A 23,806-nucleotide genomic window follows, 5' to 3' on the forward strand; every position below is an offset into this window, starting at 1 on the left:
GAGAGCGGTTTATTTCATCGTATATATATGTAATGTTATCGGACCACAGGTGGTCGTCTTAGCCTTATTGGAGTGGTGACCGTGTTGTGAGGGAGTCATGGCCAACGACGCTGCCTCCGTCTCCTTCTCGCAAAGGGTCGCATTTGCCCTTTGTGCACTGACTCGGGGGCAACTGTAGTTTTTCCTCTGTTTGTCAGTCAGTGCGTCTTTCACACTTTGTCATGGAATCTCCACGCTGCAAGTGATTTCATTCAGCCTGGGTATGAGTCATCATACATATAGATATATATGAAGGAAGAGTGTCTCTGTCTGTTTATCGATTTGCCACTGGCGTTTACTTTTCATTGCAACTTTACTACTTGCGTAATGGGATTTCAGTTTTGCTATTTTGTCAGCGCAGCTCATCCCACACCCTATAGGGGTAGCAGGATTTCAACCTAACTTGGTACAACAGTACACCATCACGATTAGAAATGCCTGAAAGGAGGTTGTTTGTCTGAGTGTACGTCAATTTGTTTATCACACATGTCATTGGAACTCTTCCTAATAAATATATCGATCATCATGCATTGATGTGCGTAAAAGGATATCCTTCAAGTTGCCTGTGTTCTATCCATCTGTGTGCTTACGTTGTCATAACAGCTCATATTACACGGTTGAATAGATTTTAGCCAAACTTGGTACAAAGGTAGACAGCCATGCGTAGATGGGCGTAAAACAGGGTACAAAGGTAGACCGTCATGCATAGATGAGCATGAAAACAGGTTGTCTGCTTGTATGCGCTGAATGCTGGTTTTTCGCATTGCATCGTTGCCATAGGTAATAAAGGAGATTCTTTTATGCGCCTTCTAGGGATGTAGAGCCAATTAAACGGTTTTTCGGCAACACCTTTTTATCAAAGCGTCGCACAAAGGCCAAAAGTTGGCAAGTGTATATTTTATAACCCTACCTAATTGTTGTAAGCATTACTACCAAGTTCAGTTGTTCTGGTACTTATCAAAGGAAAAAGCGAGTTTCATATGCCAGAGCCGTCCGAATCGCAGGTAAGGTTTTCACAGATTATTGACGTTAACCCATGACGTCATGAGGTTCAACCCACAGTGAAGAGAAGTTTACATATGGGGGGAAAACGTCTCTTCACTGTGGCTCTGCCCACTTGCTGATGACATATTCATTGATGATATTAGTACCCATCCTAGGCTGCAACGACAATAGTGATGACGGAGTATTATTTGTCATCGGTCCCTCGGTTGCGTTATCATTTCAATGATTTTATTATCATTATTTTTTTGTGACGGTTTCATCACAGTTTCCACAGCAGTTGTTGGGACCAAGGCCAAGAAAGACAAGGTCTAAGCCAGTTGGGTGAAGTCGCCTCCCACCTGGTGTAGCTACTTAGGCGATGACGTATCTTAGAGGTACCTGCTCATCAGGGCAATTCACCTGCTGAAGCAATAAAGAGGTAGACAAAGATCCGCCTTCGTGGGGTTTTTTGGGGGGGAAGGGAGCAGACCTCTTTCTTCTCTTTCTCTTGACCTTGGTTGGGACTAAGTTGTTAGCTTGGATTTCTTCCAATTTTGTTTTATATCGTATTGTTTCTACTGTACAAATAATTCGATGTAGTATGTAATTTATCCACATATGAACCCCATCTATAGCTCATTGGTAAGATCTGCATCTATTCAGGGCGGGAATACAAAAATACAATCTGTTTTGATTTGCCTCAGGTTTCGACATTATAGCCTTCTGTTTGTTACAGCAAGAGATGATTGTTGCCAGTAACTATTACACCACTATAATTACCTATTCACGCTAAAGTAAATACTGCTATGGGTCTTCGTGCTTGTATACAAAGTGGCAATCCGTAGCACAGATGCAGTCTTGCCACCACGGCGAAAATTCCTTATCCTGCTGGCCATTATCGAATTTGTTGAAGCCTGACTTGTGTTAGCGACTTACTGCGTATCTGGTGGATAGGCGGAGCCTCATGACGTCATATGTTTACCTCACGAATGGTTTTTGGAACCTTTTCTGATTATCTCGGTTCCGGTATCGGCGATTTCACTTTACTCTATAAATATCAAAACTATCGAACTTAGGTACTAAATAATACTTGCAAAAATTAGGTAGGCTTATAAAATATACACACCAACTTTCACCTTTATGGAGGATCCTTTGATAAAATGGTGTTAGAAAAATAATAGCGAGACTTCCCTGGCATCCTCTTTAGTTCGAAAATCCTTTGTGGAGAGACATAGCACTCCTAGTTCTCATCGTAAGGAAGTTATTTGAGACTATATGCAGCTGTTGCAATCTTGCCACATATCCAAAAGCCGAACTGACCACTTGTTTCATGGCCTCTGTTATGGACTATTGTTGTTTTATTTTTATTTATTTATTTATTTATTTATATATATTTTTTTTTGCGAAACAGTTGGATGATTGCGTTTGTTGTAGACCATATCATGAACATTGGAACGTGGAATTTTTATTATTTCTTTGCGCTCTTAATGTTCTCTTGGCGTCTGTGACACATTGTTTGACGCCTGTCTGCAAAGAAAAAATGTATTTTTGTGCTGTTGATAGTGAGCGCAGGTATTCTAATTGTGTAGGATGCTTCTCTGCCCCTTAAATTCGTTATTTTAGGTATAAATGTATGAACATGAAACTTTTGGTGCGGTTTAATGTACGGGTTCATAATGCGTTGCTGAAAATTGTCATTTTTGACTCTGCGACCACGTTTTAATTGTTACTTCTAGACGTGTTTGAAAAAGTATCCTCATAGCACAGAATTCGTGCTGAGGTCTCCCCTAATCGCCCCCGTGCGTTCCCTGCTGACGCTCACCTGTGTGTGTTCGTGTATATGCAACAGAATTAAAACAATCAATAGTAGTCTGTTTCACCGTCTGGCTGGCACCGTCTGTCATGTCATGTGATGCATCAGGCTTCAGGGGACTACTGCAAATGCAATGGATTGAACGTGCAACGGCGACGTAGACGTCCGTACTCTAAGGCTTGTAATTTCGTTCATTTGTGATATACGCGAACTATGAGTGCAATGTCTGGAACGTCAAACGGGAATATGATCGCCTGTGCGGAAATGATTTTGATTTCGTTCTTATTTTTCTTATTCAACGGTAATATCATTGTTTATTAACTAGCGTTAGTGTTTCTGCTCCTTTTCCTTCGTTCGTTAAAAGCGACTGCTTTCAGGGCACGTTGCCGATTTTCAGAATTTACGTTCGAAAAGATTATTCATGTGTTGTGAGTTGTTAATCTACTGAAGTATTCCGGAAACGGTAATTGGCTTAAAACTATTTCCGTTGGAGGGAGAACACCGGAAATGTTTGCTTCTAGGTGTGTAACTGACCCTAATGACCCTTACTCCATAGGCACGTGACAAGAATTGAGGTAAAACTTTCAGTAGCAAAGGTTGGCTAGGATCTGAAACGCCTAACTTCCTTTCCTCCTCCTCCTCCCTCACTCCCTGTCTTTTCGTGGAACTATGCTCATTGCACGCACGAATGCGCCTGCATGCATGCTTCCATGCAGGCGAAACCGTCAGCATTTACCTTTTAGCAAATTTATGGATTTATGTAATGACATATTTTAGTTGGAGGGGAGGCGACCACCATGGTGGCTTCAAAAAGATCCTGGGGTGCCATCAAAACGCTTTTGGTGGGATTTGAGGGGACCAGACTGGTGGAATGTTATTTTAAAACTAGAATTGCTTTGAATATTAGAATTTTGTCACATTAACGGTCATTTTGTAACGCAGGAGTCCCGAAACTTTGTGCTTTGAAGATGAACCAATACGTTGGGAATGGAGAATTTTTATATTAGTTTGTATCTTTGTTCTAAAGACATGTTATCATTTAGCTCAAGACATTGTTCGTTGTTGGTAATATTTTTAACTAGTATACTGTCGGTACAGTAATCACTATCTGATTGTCTGTGCCTGTTCGTTCGTAGATTTATCTTTATTTTTTTCTGATAACCTTGTACTAATGTAAAGTTTCAGCATTAATTCATACACCTTGCGACCTTTGCAGAAGGTCATTTAGTAAAGTTCGGAATCTCCCAGAAGTGTTTTTCGAATGACTTTGCTTGCATTTTCACCATGAGTGAATGGCCAGTTTTCTTATTACGGGATGTTAGCAGTGGTTGTAGTTGTGACAAAACTACTGCTGTTGTTACTGCCAACTTTTATTTTTAATTTTGTACAGCATTTAATAGGACATTTTATTCCTTTCTGTAAATCCTTAGAAAACGATGTCAGACTACGCTAAATGTGTTGCTTTTCACCAAAATTTCATGTCATGTAGCTCTCTCTCTCTCTCTCTCTCTCTCTCTCTCTCTCTCTCTCTCTCTCTCTCTCTCTCAACGCATTTCATGTGTTTTCTAGAATGAAGTGAGCGCTACCAGAAGAGAGAAAAAGTGGAAAAGATATACATCGCTTTTTATTCCAAGTTGATTAATATTGATTGGCGTTGTAACAAGATTTGACTGAAGCAGCTTTACATTTTATTACGTTTCAAGCTCTTGATGCCCGACGCAGCGGGAAGATAGAATATGCAGCATCCTATTGGTCTGTATTTTTCCCATGTGTCAGGTACCTCTCTCTCTCTCTCTCTCTCTCTCTCTCTCTCTCTCCTCTCACTGATACTGAATTCTAAGTCATGGGATAGAGTAATGTTTTTTTTCTTCTGACTTTATTTTCTTTTTCTCTCGACCGGAATAAAATACCGTTCCATCTTGTGTGCTTGGCCAAGCATAGGATTGAGATTGGAAATATGTTAACCATTCTCCACTTGTTATTCTTTTATCTATTCTTTCTCCTTCTCCTCGTAAGTAGCCTGGAAATGACAGATCACAATATTTTTCATTTCCTTTGAAGAATTTTCTAAGCGATAACTTCTTGATTTTACCAAATGTTAAGGGTTAATGACAGCTACACTTAATTATATTTATTGATTCTCATTTTGATTTGGTATAGTATGTTTTGAATGTTATTTGTTGTAAGATGTTTAATGAATGCTGAATAATTTGTTGGTATCTTGCGTAAATTGTTTTTTTTTTTTTAGCTGCATCCCTGATTGATGATAATTGGCCAGGAGTAAAAAAAAATATAAGTAACGATTTTTTTCTAATTCGTTCGTTGCATAGTAAATTGTGATGCCATTAACTTGATACAGTAATTCGGTAGTTGGAGCTAATTGTTTAAAAGCGGGCCTCCTAAAATAATTCCGGAAATTCTAAAGGTAAATATAATGAAAAGCACAAACATCCAGTTCTTACATCCTTTTATCGTTTAGATTTTGTAGATCCTGTGATCATAACACACAGAATATAGCCGTAGCTCCTTTAGAGCGGAACCAAATTAGTAGGTATTCTCTTGCTATGATAGTTTTTTTTTTAAAGAAGTATAATAAAATTAAGATTAATCCAGCTCAAAACATTGTTCATTAGATATGCAAACAGAAGTTATAAATACAAGCAAAACAAGTAAGTGATATAAAGTGCATATTTAGTGGAACAGTTTTAGGCAATACTGCAATTTTTATCAGTCATCTCGGAAAAGAACAACTTTAAATTAGTTTACTATATGCACTCACATTGTATATACATATACATATACATGTGTGTGTAATTATTTGATTTTTGTAAATAACAGTTAGCTTAATCTCTTTATAACATCTGATTATTCTTTTCCTTTCACTTCACATTTTCCCAGGATCTAAAAACCACAAGTTTAACTTCGGGACACCAAGGAGACCGTTTTCAGTGATATTAATTATGCCTATATTAGATACTGTTTGCGAGAATCGGAGTTTGATGATAAAGCTTCGGAAGTGGCTTTTCGGGGGTCTAAGCTTTTAAATAAGTAAATGAAGAGGTGGGTGCGAGTGATATCGACCTTTATCATCAGCCTATGACGTCATTTTAAACCTTATGCGTGATCCCTCTTCCCTGGGTTACAGTAGGAGAATTCGTAGAAGTCGAGAAGGTCGCTTTTTCTGGCCTGCTTATTGAATCATTGCCGTACCTCCGGTGCAAGTTTTGCCGACTGAGGCTATTCTTATGTTGTTGCCAATGTTTGTAGTTGAACTTCTAAGAAAAATGAATTTCCTCGCTATAGTAAATTTCTTTTCTATGCTTGCTTTTCATGCGATTGGTTGTTTTTTCATAAAAAAAAAATTAAAAAGGGAGAGGGAACGTAGTTGAAAAAGAACACTTAAGCCTCTTAAGTGGGCAGCGGGCCAGACACCCAAATGCGACAATGGTGTCCGGCATAGTGTGCGGTGGGGGTGGGGGATGTTGATGATTCTGGCCATAAACAGGACGAATGTGTGGGCGACATATTCCCCCTACTCCCTTTCTCTCGCCTTGCCCCGGCGCTGTTTTGAAGGAAAGGGGGGCGGGGCGGTTGGAGGTTTACTGTCGATTCTCGTGTTTGTTTGTATATATTCAGCATGTGGAGGTCTTCGCCCTCGTCCCTCTGCATCCCGCATTTCGTATTGCGCAGTGTGTTTGTGTTTGTGCGTGTTTGTTTGACTGTGCGTTCATGGTTGTCCTTGCATTTATGTAAGAATTTTTTCGCAAATATTTGTTCACTGCGTCGCCCTTTACAAAGCTAGTATTTAGGTTACACTCTCTCATTTCTTTAATGAAATTATATTACGAATGAGGGATTTTTCTTGGAATATCTGCATATTTATAACTTGGGAAGATAGGGCGCAAAAAGTTAAAACTATATTAATTATGATATCTTTCTTAGGTCCTGTGGTTTTGTCATGTGGTAGGAGCCATGTGTTTATGCACTGTATACAAATCATTGTTTTTCATTTGTTGTTCGATTAATATTCCGCTCACAACCAAAGTTTGAGAGTGGATAAAACCATTAAAACTGACGCTCATTTTTAGTCAACTTAATTGAGGCCATTATTGATCCTTTTGTCTTTTCAGGAATCTTGATGCATTGCGTTAATTTGTTTCCGTAATCTTAAAACTGCGTAAAAATGGCAAGTGATCTTAAGTAATTTGTGTGATGTTTTTACTTATTGCGGATAAGATTCGTGGTAATTTGGTTTAACAATTTTTTTATTCGATTTTAAAGTTCTACGAGTTGAAGGGAAAAGTTCCAGGTGACTTTTACTGGGCTCATATTGGTCATTTTGGAAGATTCCCGAAATTAGGTTACAGTCTTCGTACAGTCATAGAAAGGAGGCCGCTCGTAAATTTCCTTTCTTTCAATTTTTTTCTTTTTTGCTTTATATTGTTATTACTATTTTTGATCTATTTTTATTATAAAAAATTAAGTAAACGCATTTTGCTCAAGGTAACTCGAACCAGTCTACATCCTGATATCAAGCTGGGAGGCGTTTTCTCTCTCTCTCTCTCTCTCTCTCTCCTCTCTCAATGGGTATAACAGGTGGGTAGTATATAAGGGGATTTGATATTTTATTTATAGCTTGCTTATCGGCGATGTTTTGGCCGAATAAACGAAGATTCTAAGAGTCTCCGTCTTAAAGTCAAGATATCAAAGGTTTATAAGACGATGCTATGATAATATTTAGGAGCCTATCGAAATTTATCGCTATTTTGGTTTCTTTATATTTGTAATTGCACTTCATTTAAATTTGCAATCTGCCATTATAGATGAGGGAACTCCGAACGGAAAATGTACGTTCATTTTACGTCAATGATCATTTATAGCTGTCTGAAAAGCAATTACAAATATAAAAAAGCGAAAATAGCGATAAATTTTGATCGGCTCATGTACAAATATTATCATAGCATCGTTATCTCAAATTCAATAAAAATTTTCTTCAACCTCCGAAATCTTAAAACTTCAAGACGGAGACCCTTAGAATCTCGTAATAAAGAAGTCTGTGTGTGTGTATGTGGGTTTTTGATCACTGTTGTCTAGTATGATCCCAGGTTTCCTGTTATTAATTTTGGAGCTGTCCCTTTGTCTGTCGGATTTTATGCTTCTGGTTACTCATTTCGTTGTGAATCTGGGTTGAATATATGACGTTTAACGCATCACATGTTCCTTATGACGTATTTTTAATCATGAAAGTAGTCAAATGCTGTAGCGTATCTTAATCATGGTTTTATTGTTTATTAGAGAGAGAGAGAGAGAGAGAGAGAGAGAGAGAGAGAGAGAGAAGCAAAACATACGGTCGGGACGGTTACTAAAGCTCTGTTCTGTAGAATGAGATGAAAATTGATATGGTCTTCAGTCACTCTTATATTACCAAGTCGAGTGAATGTAATCACAGGGTTGCGCATGTTCACTCGAGGCAGTGTGTGTTTTCTTGAGGTCGCGAGTGACAGCTTCTGTAACGAGTGGATTCAGCTTGGGCAGCTCCCTCCCAACCATCCGCCCACTTGCACGCTTCCATGCACGGCTTCTCGTTCATCACTCGCCCTTCTCATTCATTGTAGTTTTCTTTATTTTGCTTTCATTTCACGCATTTATTATCTTCCTCCTCCTCCTCAAAATTTTAAGCGGTTGGCACTGCTGCCGTTTCTTCTAATGCTAGCACTTCGCTCTTAGGTATCCCTCTTTTTCTACTATCACAGCTGCTTCCTCTTTTCTTCACTTGCATTTTTTTCGTGTTTCACAGGCATATTCAGGCTTCATCCGTTTCTTCCCAATCCCTCCCTCCCTCCCGGCTTATACCTAGTTAACCGGTATGTCATGAGTTAACTGGTATGGCATGAGCTATATTCCAATTTGCTCATGGGAGTTGGTGCTGCTTGTCATTCCGCTTCTTCACCTTCCCTTCATTCTTCCATGGTTGTACTTAGGATGATCTTTATTGCTCCTTTTTGCAGAGATATGACTACAGTAATAAAATAATTTTATTATCTTGAATGTTTTGTTCCAATAAAAGGCAATTAAAACTGCAGTTGCCCATTAAATTTTTTCATCTGAATAAAGATGATGAATTCGAAGATTTCTGCGTGCAAGATATTGCCCCTTCCTCTTTCAGCTTGGGCAACGCGTAAGATCTCGTACACGTTGTTGTGCTTCTCATGTACAGGCCATTTCTTGTTAGGCACAAATATTCTTATAAAGAGTCTTGCCTCTTAAATGATAGCAAGGACGTGGAGCGTGTGCGTCTTAGGGATGATAATACCTTGTATATCTCCGTTTCGCGTTTCAATAAATTGAGCGTCAGCTTTTTTTAATATATGTAATTTTTGTGTTCAGTTCGCCTCTTCTGTTATCCAGATGCCGGTGTTGTAAGTCATAGCTTTCTTTACAGAGGAGTTGGATGGCTAATTTTATGCCTTGTTGAATTTGGCTACGTGATTTTTCGAACAGAATTGTGAGATCTTTTGCATCATTTGTGTTATATGACAGCATAAAGGATAATTTATAGATGGGTTACTAATTGCTTTCTTAATCTGGACAGTTATTCCATTTCATACCGGAATTTTTGTTTATTTACAGCATTTAATTGTAAGCGTGGCTGAGCGTATGAATTCCATTTGATAGTTGTATCCCTTTTATTCTTAGAGATAACCACATTTCCCCACATTTTCAGCCGGCTGCCTTTGTGATGCTCAACAATTCTGGTGGCACCTGTGTTCATTACTGTTCGTCTTTTTGAGCTATAATGAGAGGGCGTTCGTGTTTTTATTCCTCGTTTTACTGTATTCATTTTGGCATTGTAAAAGTCGAGTGTTTCTTTGCGAGAGTGTCATTATTAGGCAGTCTTTGCTTTTATTGCAGTGAGTGCTCTTGTCTGGAAGGGTGGTGTCTCTATAGCTGCTATTGTTGTGGGTCTTTGTGATTTGCTTGTCGTTCAGGCAGTAACACCTTTTGCATCTGAGCAGTCTTTAGTTTCCCGTCCCATTCTTTTTACGTTTTCAAATTGCAATGCTAAGCCTTATGGTGTTACCCACTTTTTCGTATCTTTTCCTGTGTGTGTGTGTTTTTTTTTTTTTTTTCTTCGTAAGTGATACGTTTCCAAGAGGAATCTAATGAGCTGACTTCCAAGTGACACTGTGCTTTTTAAGTAATATTGCTGGGCCCATAATCGAGTTAGGGCGAAGCCAAGTGAGAAAATTACTGCACTCTCAAGTTATAATGAGAATGCTTCAACATTTACCCTTCCTTCCCCCCAGTGACCAATCCTTCCACCTGCCCTTCCTGCTTGTGGTGCTTTCAGTTCCTCTTCTCAACTTTCTTCCTCTTACCCCTCACGTAAAGCTTACAGTTAAGCCCTTCCCCCTGCCCCACCTCCTAACGTACGCCCCCCCCCCCCTTTTTTTTTTAAGATGTCACAATTGTTTAAGAAAACGCTACAAAGTGTTTAGTGTGTATGCTGATATATATATATATATATATATATAATATATATATATATACATACTATATAGTTTGATAGTTTGCACAATATTTTATTGTTTTTTACTATGTGTTTTGATATACATTTTCTCAGAATAGCTGTTTTGCATTAAAACTGTGTCCTATTACATCACTGTTCTACATTTAATTGAATTGCAACATCTGGTCTAATGTATTAAAACAATAAAATTCCCATAACAGATTCTTAACTAGTTGCAACATAATGCTTAATCTAAAAACAATAAGGGTTTTATAATAGATGATAGATATTTTCCCAGTGGCAAAGTGTCGCCTAATGTAATTAAACACTTAGAGGTTTCTATACTAGATATTTATTCAGTCGCAATTTGGGGCTTAATGTAATAAACACATTGTTTCTGCACTAGTTAATTGTAACATATGGCCATTCATACATTTTGGTTTAAAAGTCAAAAACAGTTTGTATCACGACAGTCACCTGACATACAACTCATTGGGGTAATTGTATTTCAGTGTAATGTTGATCTTAATAAATTTTGGTGAACGCGCCTGCACATCGAGTTACTACTTTCTTTCCTTTATTTCTGCTCTGCCAAGGGAAACTTTATTTATATTTTCGGAAATGTTACTGATTTGGACATTTTACGTTTTATTTTGTTATTTATTTCATTCGTAACACAACGTTGGTTTGTGAAATCGTTTACCAAATCTCCTGTGGTGGGAAGAATTGCATCACAAGAAATATATCAAGGCATTGGGGATGCTTAAGCACACCGAGTTATTTTATGTGTGCTTTATTGAGAGGTTCCCTTCGAATTCCTTCAGAGGAGAGTGACTGATTCTAGGTCTTTCGGTACGTCTTTCATTTCGTTTGTGACTTATATACGTAATTATTTTGTATTTGTACCTTTCTCCTTTGTAATGTATTATAGCGTTAAACATTTAATATAATGCCTTATTGTGACTTAACTTTTGGGGAAGTCATTGTAAATAATGTATATATAATATTTAATATATATACGTATATATATAATATATATATACATATGTATGTATTTATGTATGTATATATTATATATAATTTCTTTTGTGGAGTAACAGTGTAATTGAAAGTAAAATTCAATATCAAATTAAGATGCATTCTCATGAAATGAAAGCGGCATGACCTTTACATTTTTATCTCAACAAAATCATTTTCCCCGCCTATTTAGAGAGGGAAGAGCAAGAGAGTTCAGGCGGTTTGTTATACTTCAGGTATCGCGAAACCTTTCAGATTTGCACTCTCTCTCTCTCTCTCTCTCTCTCTCTCTCTCTCTCTCTCCTCTCTCTCTCTCTCTCTCGTCATTCCCAGGGCTTCATATCGTCCCGTCCCATACTCCCGTTATTCTGTCGTTGTTTTGTGTTATCTTTTTTGTGGGAAATACCATATGGGTACGTGACCTCTCTCTCTCTCTCTCTCTCTCTCTCTCTCTCTCTCTCTCTCTCTGTCGAGAAAGTGATAAAGAATATCAAAAGGAAAGGCTCAGTTTTCTCTCAGGACACCGAAGTGTAGCAGCTGCTGCGTTGGTGTTTGTATATGGTTTTTCTTCGTCTCTCCCTTTTGTATTGGTCCTTCGTCTTCGTAGCTGTCCTGCACAAGGCTAGAGTGTCTTCTGTTATCTTTTACTGCTTTTGGCGTTGGCTATTTTTGGATGTACCTTCATGGGGGACCGCAGAGTCCTTGATTTGGAGTTCGTCCTTGTGTTCCCATTGTTGCTAAGTGTTATATGGGTTGGGGTTCATTTTTTTTTTTTTTTATCATGGCCGTTTGTGGAGGTCGATGTAAAATTATTGATGTTGGTCTTCATTGTTTTGCGATGTCAGTAGTAGAATAATTTTTTTTTTTGCCGTTTTTATTGTCGAATTCCCGTTAATTCAGAGAATATGGATTATCGTATTACTTTACACCCTTTTGTGTATATTAACGTTTAAAACACACATTTATGTATGTTTGCGTGTGAGCCCTCGCGTATGTGCATGATTGCATGCAAATTAAAATATGTAAAATATTGAATTGCCTTTGCAGACGACTTCATTGTCATATAAAACTTCGCAAAGAACAAAGCTCACTTGAGGCAAGACCGGCCTTTACCGACTTGCGCTAACTGCTTTAGGAGTGCGACTGTGTGGGCCGCGGTCATCTTTTATGTAGTAGGTTCTGATCCAGAGACCATGGTACCAAAATGAAACCACATTTCATAAATTAGCCGCATTGCGTAGGTTGAGACTAGTGTTTGTCCTTGACCACATCATACAAAAAGGGAGATGTAGAGAGAGAGAGAGAGAGAATAGCAGGATAAGGAAATATGTATTAGTGGGTCACATGTTATATGGATATCTCTTGCGAAGGATTTTCTTTATAAAACTAGTATTTTTCCAATTTGCTTTGAAAGAACTGTTAATTTGTCGTCTTTTTCATTCAAGATACATTGGAATTGGTTATGTCGATGGAAATGTTGCGTGAGTTCACATCGAACTGTTGCTATATGCAGAAACTGGACTTTTACTTTTTTCTTTTCTTATGACGTCAAACTCTATGTTCGTATCCACTGATTATGGCTTAAGATTGCGCAGGTAAGTCATGTACCTGCATTTTTCTCACTCATTTTCCCGTCGGGAGTATTGCGAATTTTTTGTGTGACGCGTAGGACAACCTTCCGGTTATTTCTTGTTACATGTTACAAAGACCACATGTAATATATATATATATATATTATATATTATATACATGCATGCATGCATGTGTGTGTGTGTTTGTACATATATATTTTATATATATGCATGTATGTATGTATACATTGGTATATGAATTGTCTTTCACACACGAGTGACTTTTTTGCATTTACAAATATTACACCGCAAACATCTTTCAATTATGCAATTCACTATACGTTTGGAATTATAATTGAAGAGTGCCTCTACTACTGTCAGGATTCGAACCAGGCCGTATGGTTAAGAAACAACGATAAACAGTCGACTTGTGAATCGAATCGTGCCCAGATCAGGAGCACTGAACAGTTACAATTCATTTCGGTGTAAGTTATTCCTAAGGTGTAGTGAACTGAATAGTAACAAGGTTTATATATATATAATATATATATATATATATATATATATATATATATATGTGTGTGTGTGTGTGTGTGTGTGTGTGTAAATATCACGAGACTTAACTTGATGACCTTCCGTGGCGGTATGTAGAGATACCGGACTTTATACACAAATATGTATTGTAATGCCTGTGAGTTAGTATCAGTAGCTTTTCTTTGTACTGTGATCAGTCAGATTTATCCACAGAGTTGTGTAAATGTATGGTGGCAGAATAATATTCCAGAAAAAGAAATAGAAGCTGGATGTCTCTTGTCGGATTTATCTTTAAATGCCCTAGAGTTCTCTATGAATGGAACCCGGAGTGATTAACAGATATGACTTTCGCTATGTGAGATGACACCCAACGTTTTTCACCAGAAAACATCGTTGCTGACACTGGATAGCATACATGAGTTGCTGTGCTGTTGTTGTATGGGAAGAGGTTACCTACGCGTTTCATAATGTTGGCTGGACCTGCTGTCAACACATTGTTTAACGGTGTGTCACTCATATGACATCAGGTGCTGGGTGCGTTTGTGATCCCAACAGGTTCGACTAGGGTACATCGTATCCACCCGTAGTCGTTTTCAGTTCGTTTATGGACGAAAAGCATTAGAATACTTTCAGGTTGAAGAAGAAATGCAAAGAAGAGAAAGATTGAGGGAACATATTTTTTCCTTCCCTTGCGAGACGTCTTTGCCGTCCGTCCTGTTTCGTAAGCATCGGATTACCAGTTTGTTGGACTCTTTTCGACTCGGATTACCTGTGAGACTTCCGCTGCTCCGCGTTCCTTGTCGAAAGGACAAAAGAAGTTTCTCCTGTGTTGTGGGGGAGTCATGGGAGGAGGGGGCGAATGACGATGGCGACGTTTGTTGGTGTTGTGTTATAGACACACACAAAGAACTTGAAAGAAAAAAGACGAGGAAAAGGATCCTGACTCAGCAAAGGCACAGAGATTCAAGACCCTAAAATGGTTCGTCGCTTTTGCCGTCGTTGCCAAGAGCTGAACCCCCATAATGTCATCTCTCTCTCTCTCTCTCTCTCTCTCTCTCTTCTCTCTCCATCCTGTTAGTAGAAATTATTTATTAGAGGCCCAGACTTTTAATATATAAGTGCCTCATTGTTATGGATTCTAAATGCGCTCGTCTTTCATAATATGAATTTTTTGTGTTTAAATTGTAATTTATGAGAATTCACTTTTATTCGTTTTAGAGTTTATAACGGGTCGAGTTGCACGGTAATTGTTGTTTAAACTTGTGATTTTATGATCTGCTCAAGAAGGGCTGGTTAGCCTTCGTTCGTCAATCTGGTTGCACCGTAGGTACACCAGAAACCGGTTATTGCTTTATTGTGAAATAGCGGAATAGCTGACTCTTGTGTTAAGTGATCATAGATTGGATGAAATGTGATTGTCAAAGGAGACAGTTCCAAAGGAATTAGCCGTATTTCCTGATCCTTTTTAATTGAAGGAAATATTCTTTCTTTCTTTCTTTCATCCATCACCCTCGAATACGGTGTTTATGGCATTTTCAAAGACCTGTATGGTTACTGCGTTTTGTAGGATTTTCTCCAATCTCTCATTGCCTTGCTCGTCGTTTAAATCGAAAAAAAGATGACTTCAATGTGTTAGACTGTATTGCTTCGCTTCTCATGTATGCATTCAAGTCTTGTCTGCCTGTCTTATATTTGCATTTCTAATTTTTTTTTTTTATTTCTCCTCATGACAACTCGAGTTTCATCATCCAACCATGCACTGCGTTTATTCCTCTTTCAAATGATTCTATTGAACTCAGTCTTAATGGAAATAGCAGTTTGCATATCTGCTTACATGCTTCCGCAGAATATCTGTATAATTAAGCGATATTTTCATTAAACTTATTTAAAACAAAGTCGTCCAGGAAATATAAAAACGACTGAAGAAGCGTAGAAACCAAAGACCCACCTTCCCGTCCCCTCCTGCACCTTGCTTAGCAGATGCATAAACACTTCAATGAAAGGAATGTCAAGTGTCAGAGTTGATTACTTTGATTGTAAACAATTACTCGGCTTGATATCTCGAGTTGTTTATGGAAACGAAGTCCATAACTTCACAAGGAGGACGAGGTGTGTGACTTTTAAGAGTCGCTGGACATATTTGGAAACAGAAGGTTCGCTCAAGATGCAAGGAAGGAAGGAAGGAAGGAGAGAGATTTCTGCCTTTTTCTTGACGTGTCCTTCGGATAAAGATAAGATCATTCGCCTTGCATCCAACCGTGGGTAGTGTGTGGGTATGCATGGCGGAACGTGGCGTCCGAAGTGGGAGTGAGACTTCGTCTTAAGGGTGGTCGGGGCGTGACAACAGGATGGCACAGTGCCAGTTTGTATGCCCGTCCCCCTTCCCTGTATTCATGTGCCCTTATGACAACTCTCCTACCCTTTCTATCTCGCAAGATCCCCAGTAGGGTCGAGGGCCCGCCCCCTGCCAGGTACTACAACTTCAGTGGGGCTCCTGCATCCATATTTCCTAACTCATTACCATTGATCCCTCTATATAGTCTGTTGATTTTATTAATATGAGTAATGTCCTTTCATACTGATGTGATGAGTATCTGTAATATTCTGTGCTATTGTGCAGTCATGTACAAACATGCAAACGTACATTTACAATACGTGATACAAAATACTGTGAATATATATATATTATATATAATATATATATCTATATATATATATATATATATATATATATATATATATATATATATATATATAGAATAGAATATAGAATGTGTATGCATGTGGTTGAACTGGAAAATCACAATGGTTCAAAGTTTTCTCGAGCTTGTAGATTTCTGATAAATTTCCGTAATGGACTGGGAAAGTAGACTGAGACCAAAGTTAATTAAGAAAAAATTCGCTTAAGTTTGTTATTGCCAGAATGATAGAATTAAGACGAACAGTAGCTGCTTGAATGAATCACAGGATGAAATGTCAGCAATTCGGGAGTCATCTTGTATAGACCACATAAATTGGAATGGACACAAATGTATCGTACTATAGCAGGCAAAAGCATACATTAAAAACCCCAGTTATTAAAAGGACGTTAGTAGATTTGAAGGTTCTGTCATATGTTCGTATTGTATTGTTTAAATACACCATTAACTACTAACGGGTTACTATACGTATTAAACGTTATATTATTGTTATTTGGGCAGTACTTTGCAAGAAGAAAACGTACATACTGTTTTCTTGTTTTTTTAACTTGAAGATCAAGTTGACCCGTCAATGAGTTCATGTCTCCATCATTAATTTAAAGAACGATTAACATCAGAATAATGAACGAGGATCATGCACTGCGCGTTAGGGTTCTTTTTATTACAACTCCATTTGTCTCTACTGCTTCATCTTGTTCATACGGCCTCTGCAAATTACTTAAATGAATGAGAGAAAAATTGGTTAACTTTTGATTTATAATGAATAACTAAAGAGATAGAGACAGATAAGTGGTAACTGTTTATGGAGGAGAGTGTATAGTAGGAGCTAATTGTTGTAATAGACATTTGAAGGAGCTGAGAGGGGGGGCGGGGGCTCTGAGCTTTTTTTCGCGAGGACTCTGGTCTCTTTTCGCCAAGACTCTGGGTTCTTTTTAGCGAAGCTTTCCCTGAACCGGTGATTTCCAAGTCTTGTATTTTTTTTACCTTATCAAGTCTCTTAGATTTACATTTCACGCCAGTTTATTCTTTACTGCAGTTTGTATTCAAAGAATATATATACATATATGGTTTAGTGTGTGTGTGTGTGTGTGTGTATATATATATATATATATATATATGTGTGTGTGTGTGTGTGTGTGTGTGTATATATATATATATATATATATATATATAGTATATAGATATTATATATATATATAGTATATAATGTGTGTGTATATATAATGTCTTTGCACGAATCGTTATGTCATTATACCATACCCGAAAAGAGAGTTAGCGGAATCTTATGTTATGTCTGGCTCTCCATTACCTCTCTAGTTCCTTTAATCCTCTTCGTCTCCGCCTATCTTACCTCCTCCCTTCTCCCCTCTCGAAAATAATGACCTGACGTGAACTCCCTGAGCTAAGGGTTAAACTTAACTTACGCCATCTTAATGCTCACTCATTTAGATAAGTATGTTTTATAGTGCATTATCTCTCTCTCTCTCTCTCTCTCTCTCTCTCTCTCTCTCAAAGGTCTTTTTCCAATGTATGCCGGTAATTAAGTCCGGAAGGGTATCAAAATTGAAATTTCATTTCTAATTGCAATCATTCTTTTCATTACAGGTATGTTGAAGTGACACGGAATAATGTGGACATTGTTTCAGACAAGGTAAAAGTCATGTTCATATTTTTCTGTACCTTTCTGTGTGGTTGCTGTATATATAATATACATGAGAGCTATTGCGAAGACCTGTTAATTATCATATACTTGACATATTGGATTTTGATGTTAGTGTCGGCATGTGCTGGTGCTGAATGAAATATTTAAGTATTGTCAATATAAGATGCAGTAGCTTTTCCCGCAATAGGTATTGACTGTTAAAATCTCACTGGGGGTAAGATAATGGTAAATGCTCTCTCTCTCTCTCTCTCTCTCTCTCTCTCTCTCTCTCTCTCTCTCTCTCTCTCTCTCTGAAAATGTGCCATCATTTAGGGATGCATGGTCTCTAATGTTATCTTGATTCGTTAGGTAATAATAAACTCCTCTCTCTCTCTCTCTCTCTTCTCTCTCTCTCTCTCTGTCATGTATTTCACGACTGTCATTGAAGATGTATTTAGTATCATCGTGCCAGAGGCACTGGATACGGCCGACGCTGGTGGTTGGAGGGTTTGGCATCTCTATCCTTTGGGGGTGAGCTGGAAGGATGATAGGATAGAGAGTAGATAGCAATGGAATTAGGGTTTGGTGGATCAAACGAGAGAGAGAGAGAGAGAGAGAGAGAGAGAGAGAGAGAGAGACTAGAACTGAGGAAGGAAAGGGGGCTTGGCTTTATTGGGGGGGAGGGGGTGGTTGCTTCTCTGTTAGCCGCCTGGAAAGCTTAAGGCGTGACTTGGGCGCTCGAGAAATGCACCTTTGATGTTAAGGAAGCGTGAGAGGAACACCCAAGTGGTTTGCCTGCACCTCTCTCTCTCTCTCTCTCTCTCTCTCTCTCTCTCTCTCGATATAAAATTGACTCCTTTGCTTATCTCTTTATGAAATTTCAGTGTCCCTTCCACTTTACTTTTTATTATTGTATTTGTTATGAGCTTTTATATTATGCTTTGTGCTGAAGAAACTTCTTTTTAATGGGTGTTATGTCTGAGAGTTCCCAGAGGTTGAAGGGAATGGATCTGGATTTTCAGCAAATAATAATCAAAGAATCAATGGAAGCTTTCGTCTGCTGTATAAGAAATAAAATTGGAATGAGCACACGCTGAAACTCACCCGTAACAGCGTAATTTCCTTCATTGTGATCCTTTGGCACCCGCCGGCCTCTTGGATCTCATTTGCTTGCGGAGCTTTATGGTATTAAAGCAATTGGGGTTTTATGCATTTTGCTCTTGCAAAGTTGCTCTGTAGTGTGTAGCTCCCATCCTCTCTCTCTCTCTCTCTCTCTCTCTCTCTCTCTCTCTCTCTCTCTCTCTCTCTCTGAATTAGTTTATGTAAAAAGGTTCCTGGTGATGTGCACCAAATTTTTTATATATAAAAATAGAGCATATCACCGAAAACTAACTCTCTTGAGCTGATTTTTCATTTTTAAAAGAGCTTTAAAGTTTTACAAGAATAGTGAAATGAACTGATTTTATGTCGTTGCTTATATAAACTTGTTGTAGTATAAAAAATGCTGATTATCAAATGGTATCCGCAAATCATGGGTTAGTTACATCTTTATGTTTGTAAGTAGAATTTCTGCACATATATTTACCTCTATTGTGTACATATATGTCGTGATTATGGAGTCTGGTCACTGCTAAAAGTTACTGTGACAAAACTAAAGCGTATCGACCACGAAAACAAGCAATGTGGGAGAAGCGAAAAATAAAATTTGGTCTGAACAAAAACCTCTAAAAGAGGTGTCTTTGTGTTAGAAAGAAAGTTTTTGGAATTGGTCTCCCTGAGAATTCCGTCAAAATCTTGTGACAAAGTTGGCCATAGCGCCAAACTGCACTGGAATACCAGATCGGGGAACGTCCAAGAACCGGAAAACACTCTCTCTCTCTCTCTCTCTCTCTCTCTCTCTCTCTCTCTCTCTCTCTCTCTCTCTCTAAATTTTTTGGGGTTAATTTTAAGGGGATAGGGAAAGAGAGGTGATAAGGAAATGCAAGGTAAACGCTAGTTTTACCTTTGCCTGTCTTACATTACATTATTAAATTACAAATAAATTGAAAAGGACGAACTATCTGCTCATAGAAACAGTGTTGGTCATTGCTTGTAATTATGAAATGCGTGGAATCTGCGGAGACTGAGCACAAGGGTCAAAATATGTCTAGCAAGAGAATACAACGTAAATATCCATAAAAAAGTATAAAAACATTGATAAAGAACTCAAATGTTAGTGTACTTCGTTTCATGTACAGATGTATTTTCATGATTGTCTACATCTTATTTAAGAAAATCTCCCGTGTTATAAGGGGTAGCTAGGCTAGTTCTGTTCTTTCGTTTATCGTCTCGTCAGGGAAAGGTGCATTTCACTGTGGGAGTGTGGTTTTTCGAACCTTGATATATCCTTCGTGACTTGGGTTTTCATGATACAGATGCTATTAAGAATAATTTTCTTGTTTAGTTTCACAGAGAAATTATGTTGTTTCTCTATTCAAAAGTTTTTCCAAAAAGAAAGAGTTGTATTCCTCCTTTCTAAAGTAGTTCCCAAAAATAATATGTCGTATTCCTGTTTTCTAAAGTCGTTCCCGAAAGAAATAATGGTATTCCAGCATTCTAAGGTAGTTTCCTAAAGGAAATGTAGTATTCCTAAAAGAAGTTGTGGTGTTCCTCCTTTTTAAGGTAATTTGCAAAAGGAATTTGGTATTTTTCCATTCTAAGGTAGTTCGTCCAAGGAACTGTGGTATTCCTTTATCTCAGGGTAGGTCCCTACTCATTTTATTTTGTTCGTACTGACATTTTTTATGTGCAGTGGACGTTTGACGATTTTTCATTTGATGAAGAGACTTGCTGGTCCGTAAGTTTTGCAAAAGTCTATTCATCCAGTTATTATTCTATATGTAAATATTTTGTCGTCTCATGAGTTTATCCTTATTTATTTTTTATAATTAACGTTTGGATTCTTGCCTTAAAAGATTCTTGGTCATTAAGTTTATATGGTGGTCCCTGGTGTGTCCATTTTATACTTGTTATTATTAAAAGCAGCCGTATGAAAGTTCCCCGTGAGAGTGCGTTGGTTCGTCGCATGCACGGAGGGCTCTGTCGCCGCTTGTCTGTCCATGCCCTAACGGAAATCAATGAAATGTTAGGGAATGTGTACAGTTACTCCAGTCACATATAACTTTGCTCGAGACCATTTTTATTCAAAGTTAAGTTGGTTGGGTATTTTAATGACGCATGGATGACATACTTTGGTATGGCCAGTGGCACTCAAGGTTTCGTAGTAATGATAGTGGTGGTGGTGATTTTTTTAGAACCAATTATTTTATGAATAATATATACCATTTTCTATCATCATTTTATTCTCGTCAAAACAAGGCTTGCATACTTTCATATAGTCAGTGAAGAGATCCGTTGTGTATTCAGAAGTGGTGAACCATTGGGCGAACGTCAGAAGGATTTGGATTTAGCATTCCTTAAAAGAGGGCTTTAGGCCCCTTTCAATATTCCATTAGATTTGTTGTTGTTCTTAGCGGACAGAGTAGGAGCAGCGATTCCTGGTTTTGTTCGGATTTTTTCTTGTGAATATTAAGGAGTTTGGGTATTCAAATGAAATATTCCCCTTCTGGAAACTCCTGGGGGCTTTTAACTTGCCTTTAAAGTTAGGATGGGATGACTAAAAACACCTACCAAAAAAGTGCCAGTTAAATAAACATGACGGTTTTTTTTTTTTTTTTTTTCTTTTCTTGGGGCCGGGAGACGAGGACGGTTTGTAGAGTGGAAGTGAAGTTTGTCTGGAAGTTTCTGCTACTCCAACACCTCCTCTTCCTCATTCTTAGTTTTCACCGATAGAAAAATGAAACCGAAGGCTTAGAACTTCGAAGTCCATTGAGACGGAATGATGAATAGAATGAAGTTGTTGAGACAAGAAGGAAAATTCTTCCCTCCGGCATGTAAACGGAAGCCATGAGGAGGCTTGGCATTTTTCTCACGTCATTTGCTTTTATTTTATCTGAAACTAGATTGAAGTCCGACCTGTTTATATCGTAACAGTGTTTAGACGGTTGTTGTCGATTTAATGTAGTGGCTTCTTTAATTTGAACATTAGTGATATTCCTTTCCTCCTTGGTAATTGGCTTTTATGATTCCTCTTGAAAGAGAACGCCGACTTCTTATTTATCGTTCAGACTCAGACGTCATTACGAGCGTTTGCTTTCTTCACCAGAAAAGCTGGCGAACTGCAGCCGTTTCTAATTTTTGAACTACATCTTGTGGTGTTGCATTGTTCCCGGAGGCCAATGGATTTTGACCACTGCCTACCTGACTGCTTGCCTTCCTGCCTCTCACAAATTCCTCCCTCTCCCCCATCCCCAGCAAATGGTCTTCACCCCATCCTTCTCCTGCCGATGTATTGCAACAGGACGTGCCAGAGATTCGCGCGGTGGTCCCAGGTTGATGTATTTGCGGGAGCATGAAAGACGGGCTAAAGCCATTTTAGTAGCCGTTGCAAGAGGTTGTGAAGGCGATCTAGTGGGGATAATGGCATGCCTCGCTTATTTAAGGAGGTATTTTCTCATAGGAGTCTGGTCAGGAGATGACCCCTCTGGAGAGACAAGAGAGAAATTTTCGTTAGTCGAATATGTTGGGGGTAGATTTATTTTATCATAAAGCAGGATGAAAAATTGTCTGTTATATCTTTCGGTCGTAAAGTCTTTGTTTACAAGTATACTGAAGCAATGGAAATTTATTCATTTGTTGCTGGAAAGTCAATTCACTTTACTATTTCTTGTAGAGTTCTTGATTGCGTATTGGTGGTTGTAAACCCCTTTCCCTTCAAGCCATATGCGTTTTTTATTTTTATTAAACAATTTCGAATAGCATAGCAATTAATCCAAGAGCAGTATGACGAGTGAACGTCGTGAAAACTTGAATGATAAGAGGTAGTGTGAAAGGTTATCGAGATGTCACAGACGATGATAATTATTTCGTATTATCTGTAAATATAGAGAACATCAACACATGCCCTAGTCCGCACCTGCGTCTGTTACATCTATTGTGTTTTTTTTATATTTACTTTTTGATATGAAGTTCTAAATGGAGGTTGAGAGGAATGTAGGAGCCATGGCGACGTGTAATTGTTATGCATAACGCATCAAACGTTTTTCTGGAGGTGAAGGATGGGGGTGGGGGAAGGCAAAGTCGCACCTCGGAATAATACATCTTTTCCATTTGTGTCAAATCCCCTTTCATTCCTTCGTGGGAACTTTCAAGCTTCACGCCAGATGGAAATCTCTCTCTCTCTCTCTCTCTCTCTCTCTCTCTCTCTCTCTCTCTCTCTCTCTCTCCTTTTTCCGATTTTCCTTTTTGAGGCCATTTTCCTGTAAATTTTCTTATCGTTGCGTTTTGCATGTTTCATTTTTTTCTTCCTCTCTTCGGCTTAAATCTTAAACCCTTTTTATAGTTTTTTCTTGTTTTTGGTACTTCTCTTTACTGTTTTCGTATTGCAGTATTTTTGTCTTTTCTGTTTTTCTAAATGTATTTTTCTTTCTGAGCAAACCCTGGTGGCCATCTTTTTCCATCAATCTCAAATTCCTTTCCACCGGACGTTCGGTAATTCCCCATTCTTTACCTCCTCGTCATGTGTTAAATTTCTTTCTTTGAATGCACCTGGTTTTTACGCGATTCTTTTGTGTAAGTTTATAATTATTTACCTTCTAACGTTTTCCTTTTTTTCATAAAACTCCCCTTTCTCACATAAAACAGGTGTTGTCACGTATTCATCTCCTTGTGGCTTTATCCTCCACCTCTTACACTGGCTTAATTTTGTTTCTCATTTCCAGCATTTTAACTATTCCTACCGCATGTCCATCTGCATTTGGTATCTATATCCGTAAAGTCCTTTCCTCTTTTAGTGTCCGAGATATTCGCCATTTCTGTGTCTCACTCTCCTCGCCTCCCCGAGGTAGAGAGGTCGCATATCCTTTCCTCCATTTCTGCAACTGCTGCTTTCGGTCGAGA

At 38.3% G+C, this 23,806-nt stretch overlaps 1 protein-coding gene across 1 annotated transcript in view; it reads left to right on the forward strand.

Annotated features, from left to right (window-relative positions):
- The window catches only part of LOC135197858 (muscleblind-like protein 1), a 295,887-nt gene that overhangs the window by 55,952 nt on the left and 216,129 nt on the right, over positions 1-23,806 (forward strand). Inside the window, exon 3 of the mRNA XM_064225040.1 lies at positions 17,773-17,818. Coding sequence (XP_064081110.1) covers positions 17,773-17,818 — 46 coding nt within the window. The remainder of the gene's footprint in view (positions 1-17,772; positions 17,819-23,806) is intronic.

The sequence above is a fragment of the Macrobrachium nipponense genome, chromosome 21 (assembly GCF_015104395.2).
Source record: "Macrobrachium nipponense isolate FS-2020 chromosome 21, ASM1510439v2, whole genome shotgun sequence".
Taxonomy (NCBI): Eukaryota; Metazoa; Arthropoda; class Malacostraca; order Decapoda; family Palaemonidae; genus Macrobrachium; species Macrobrachium nipponense.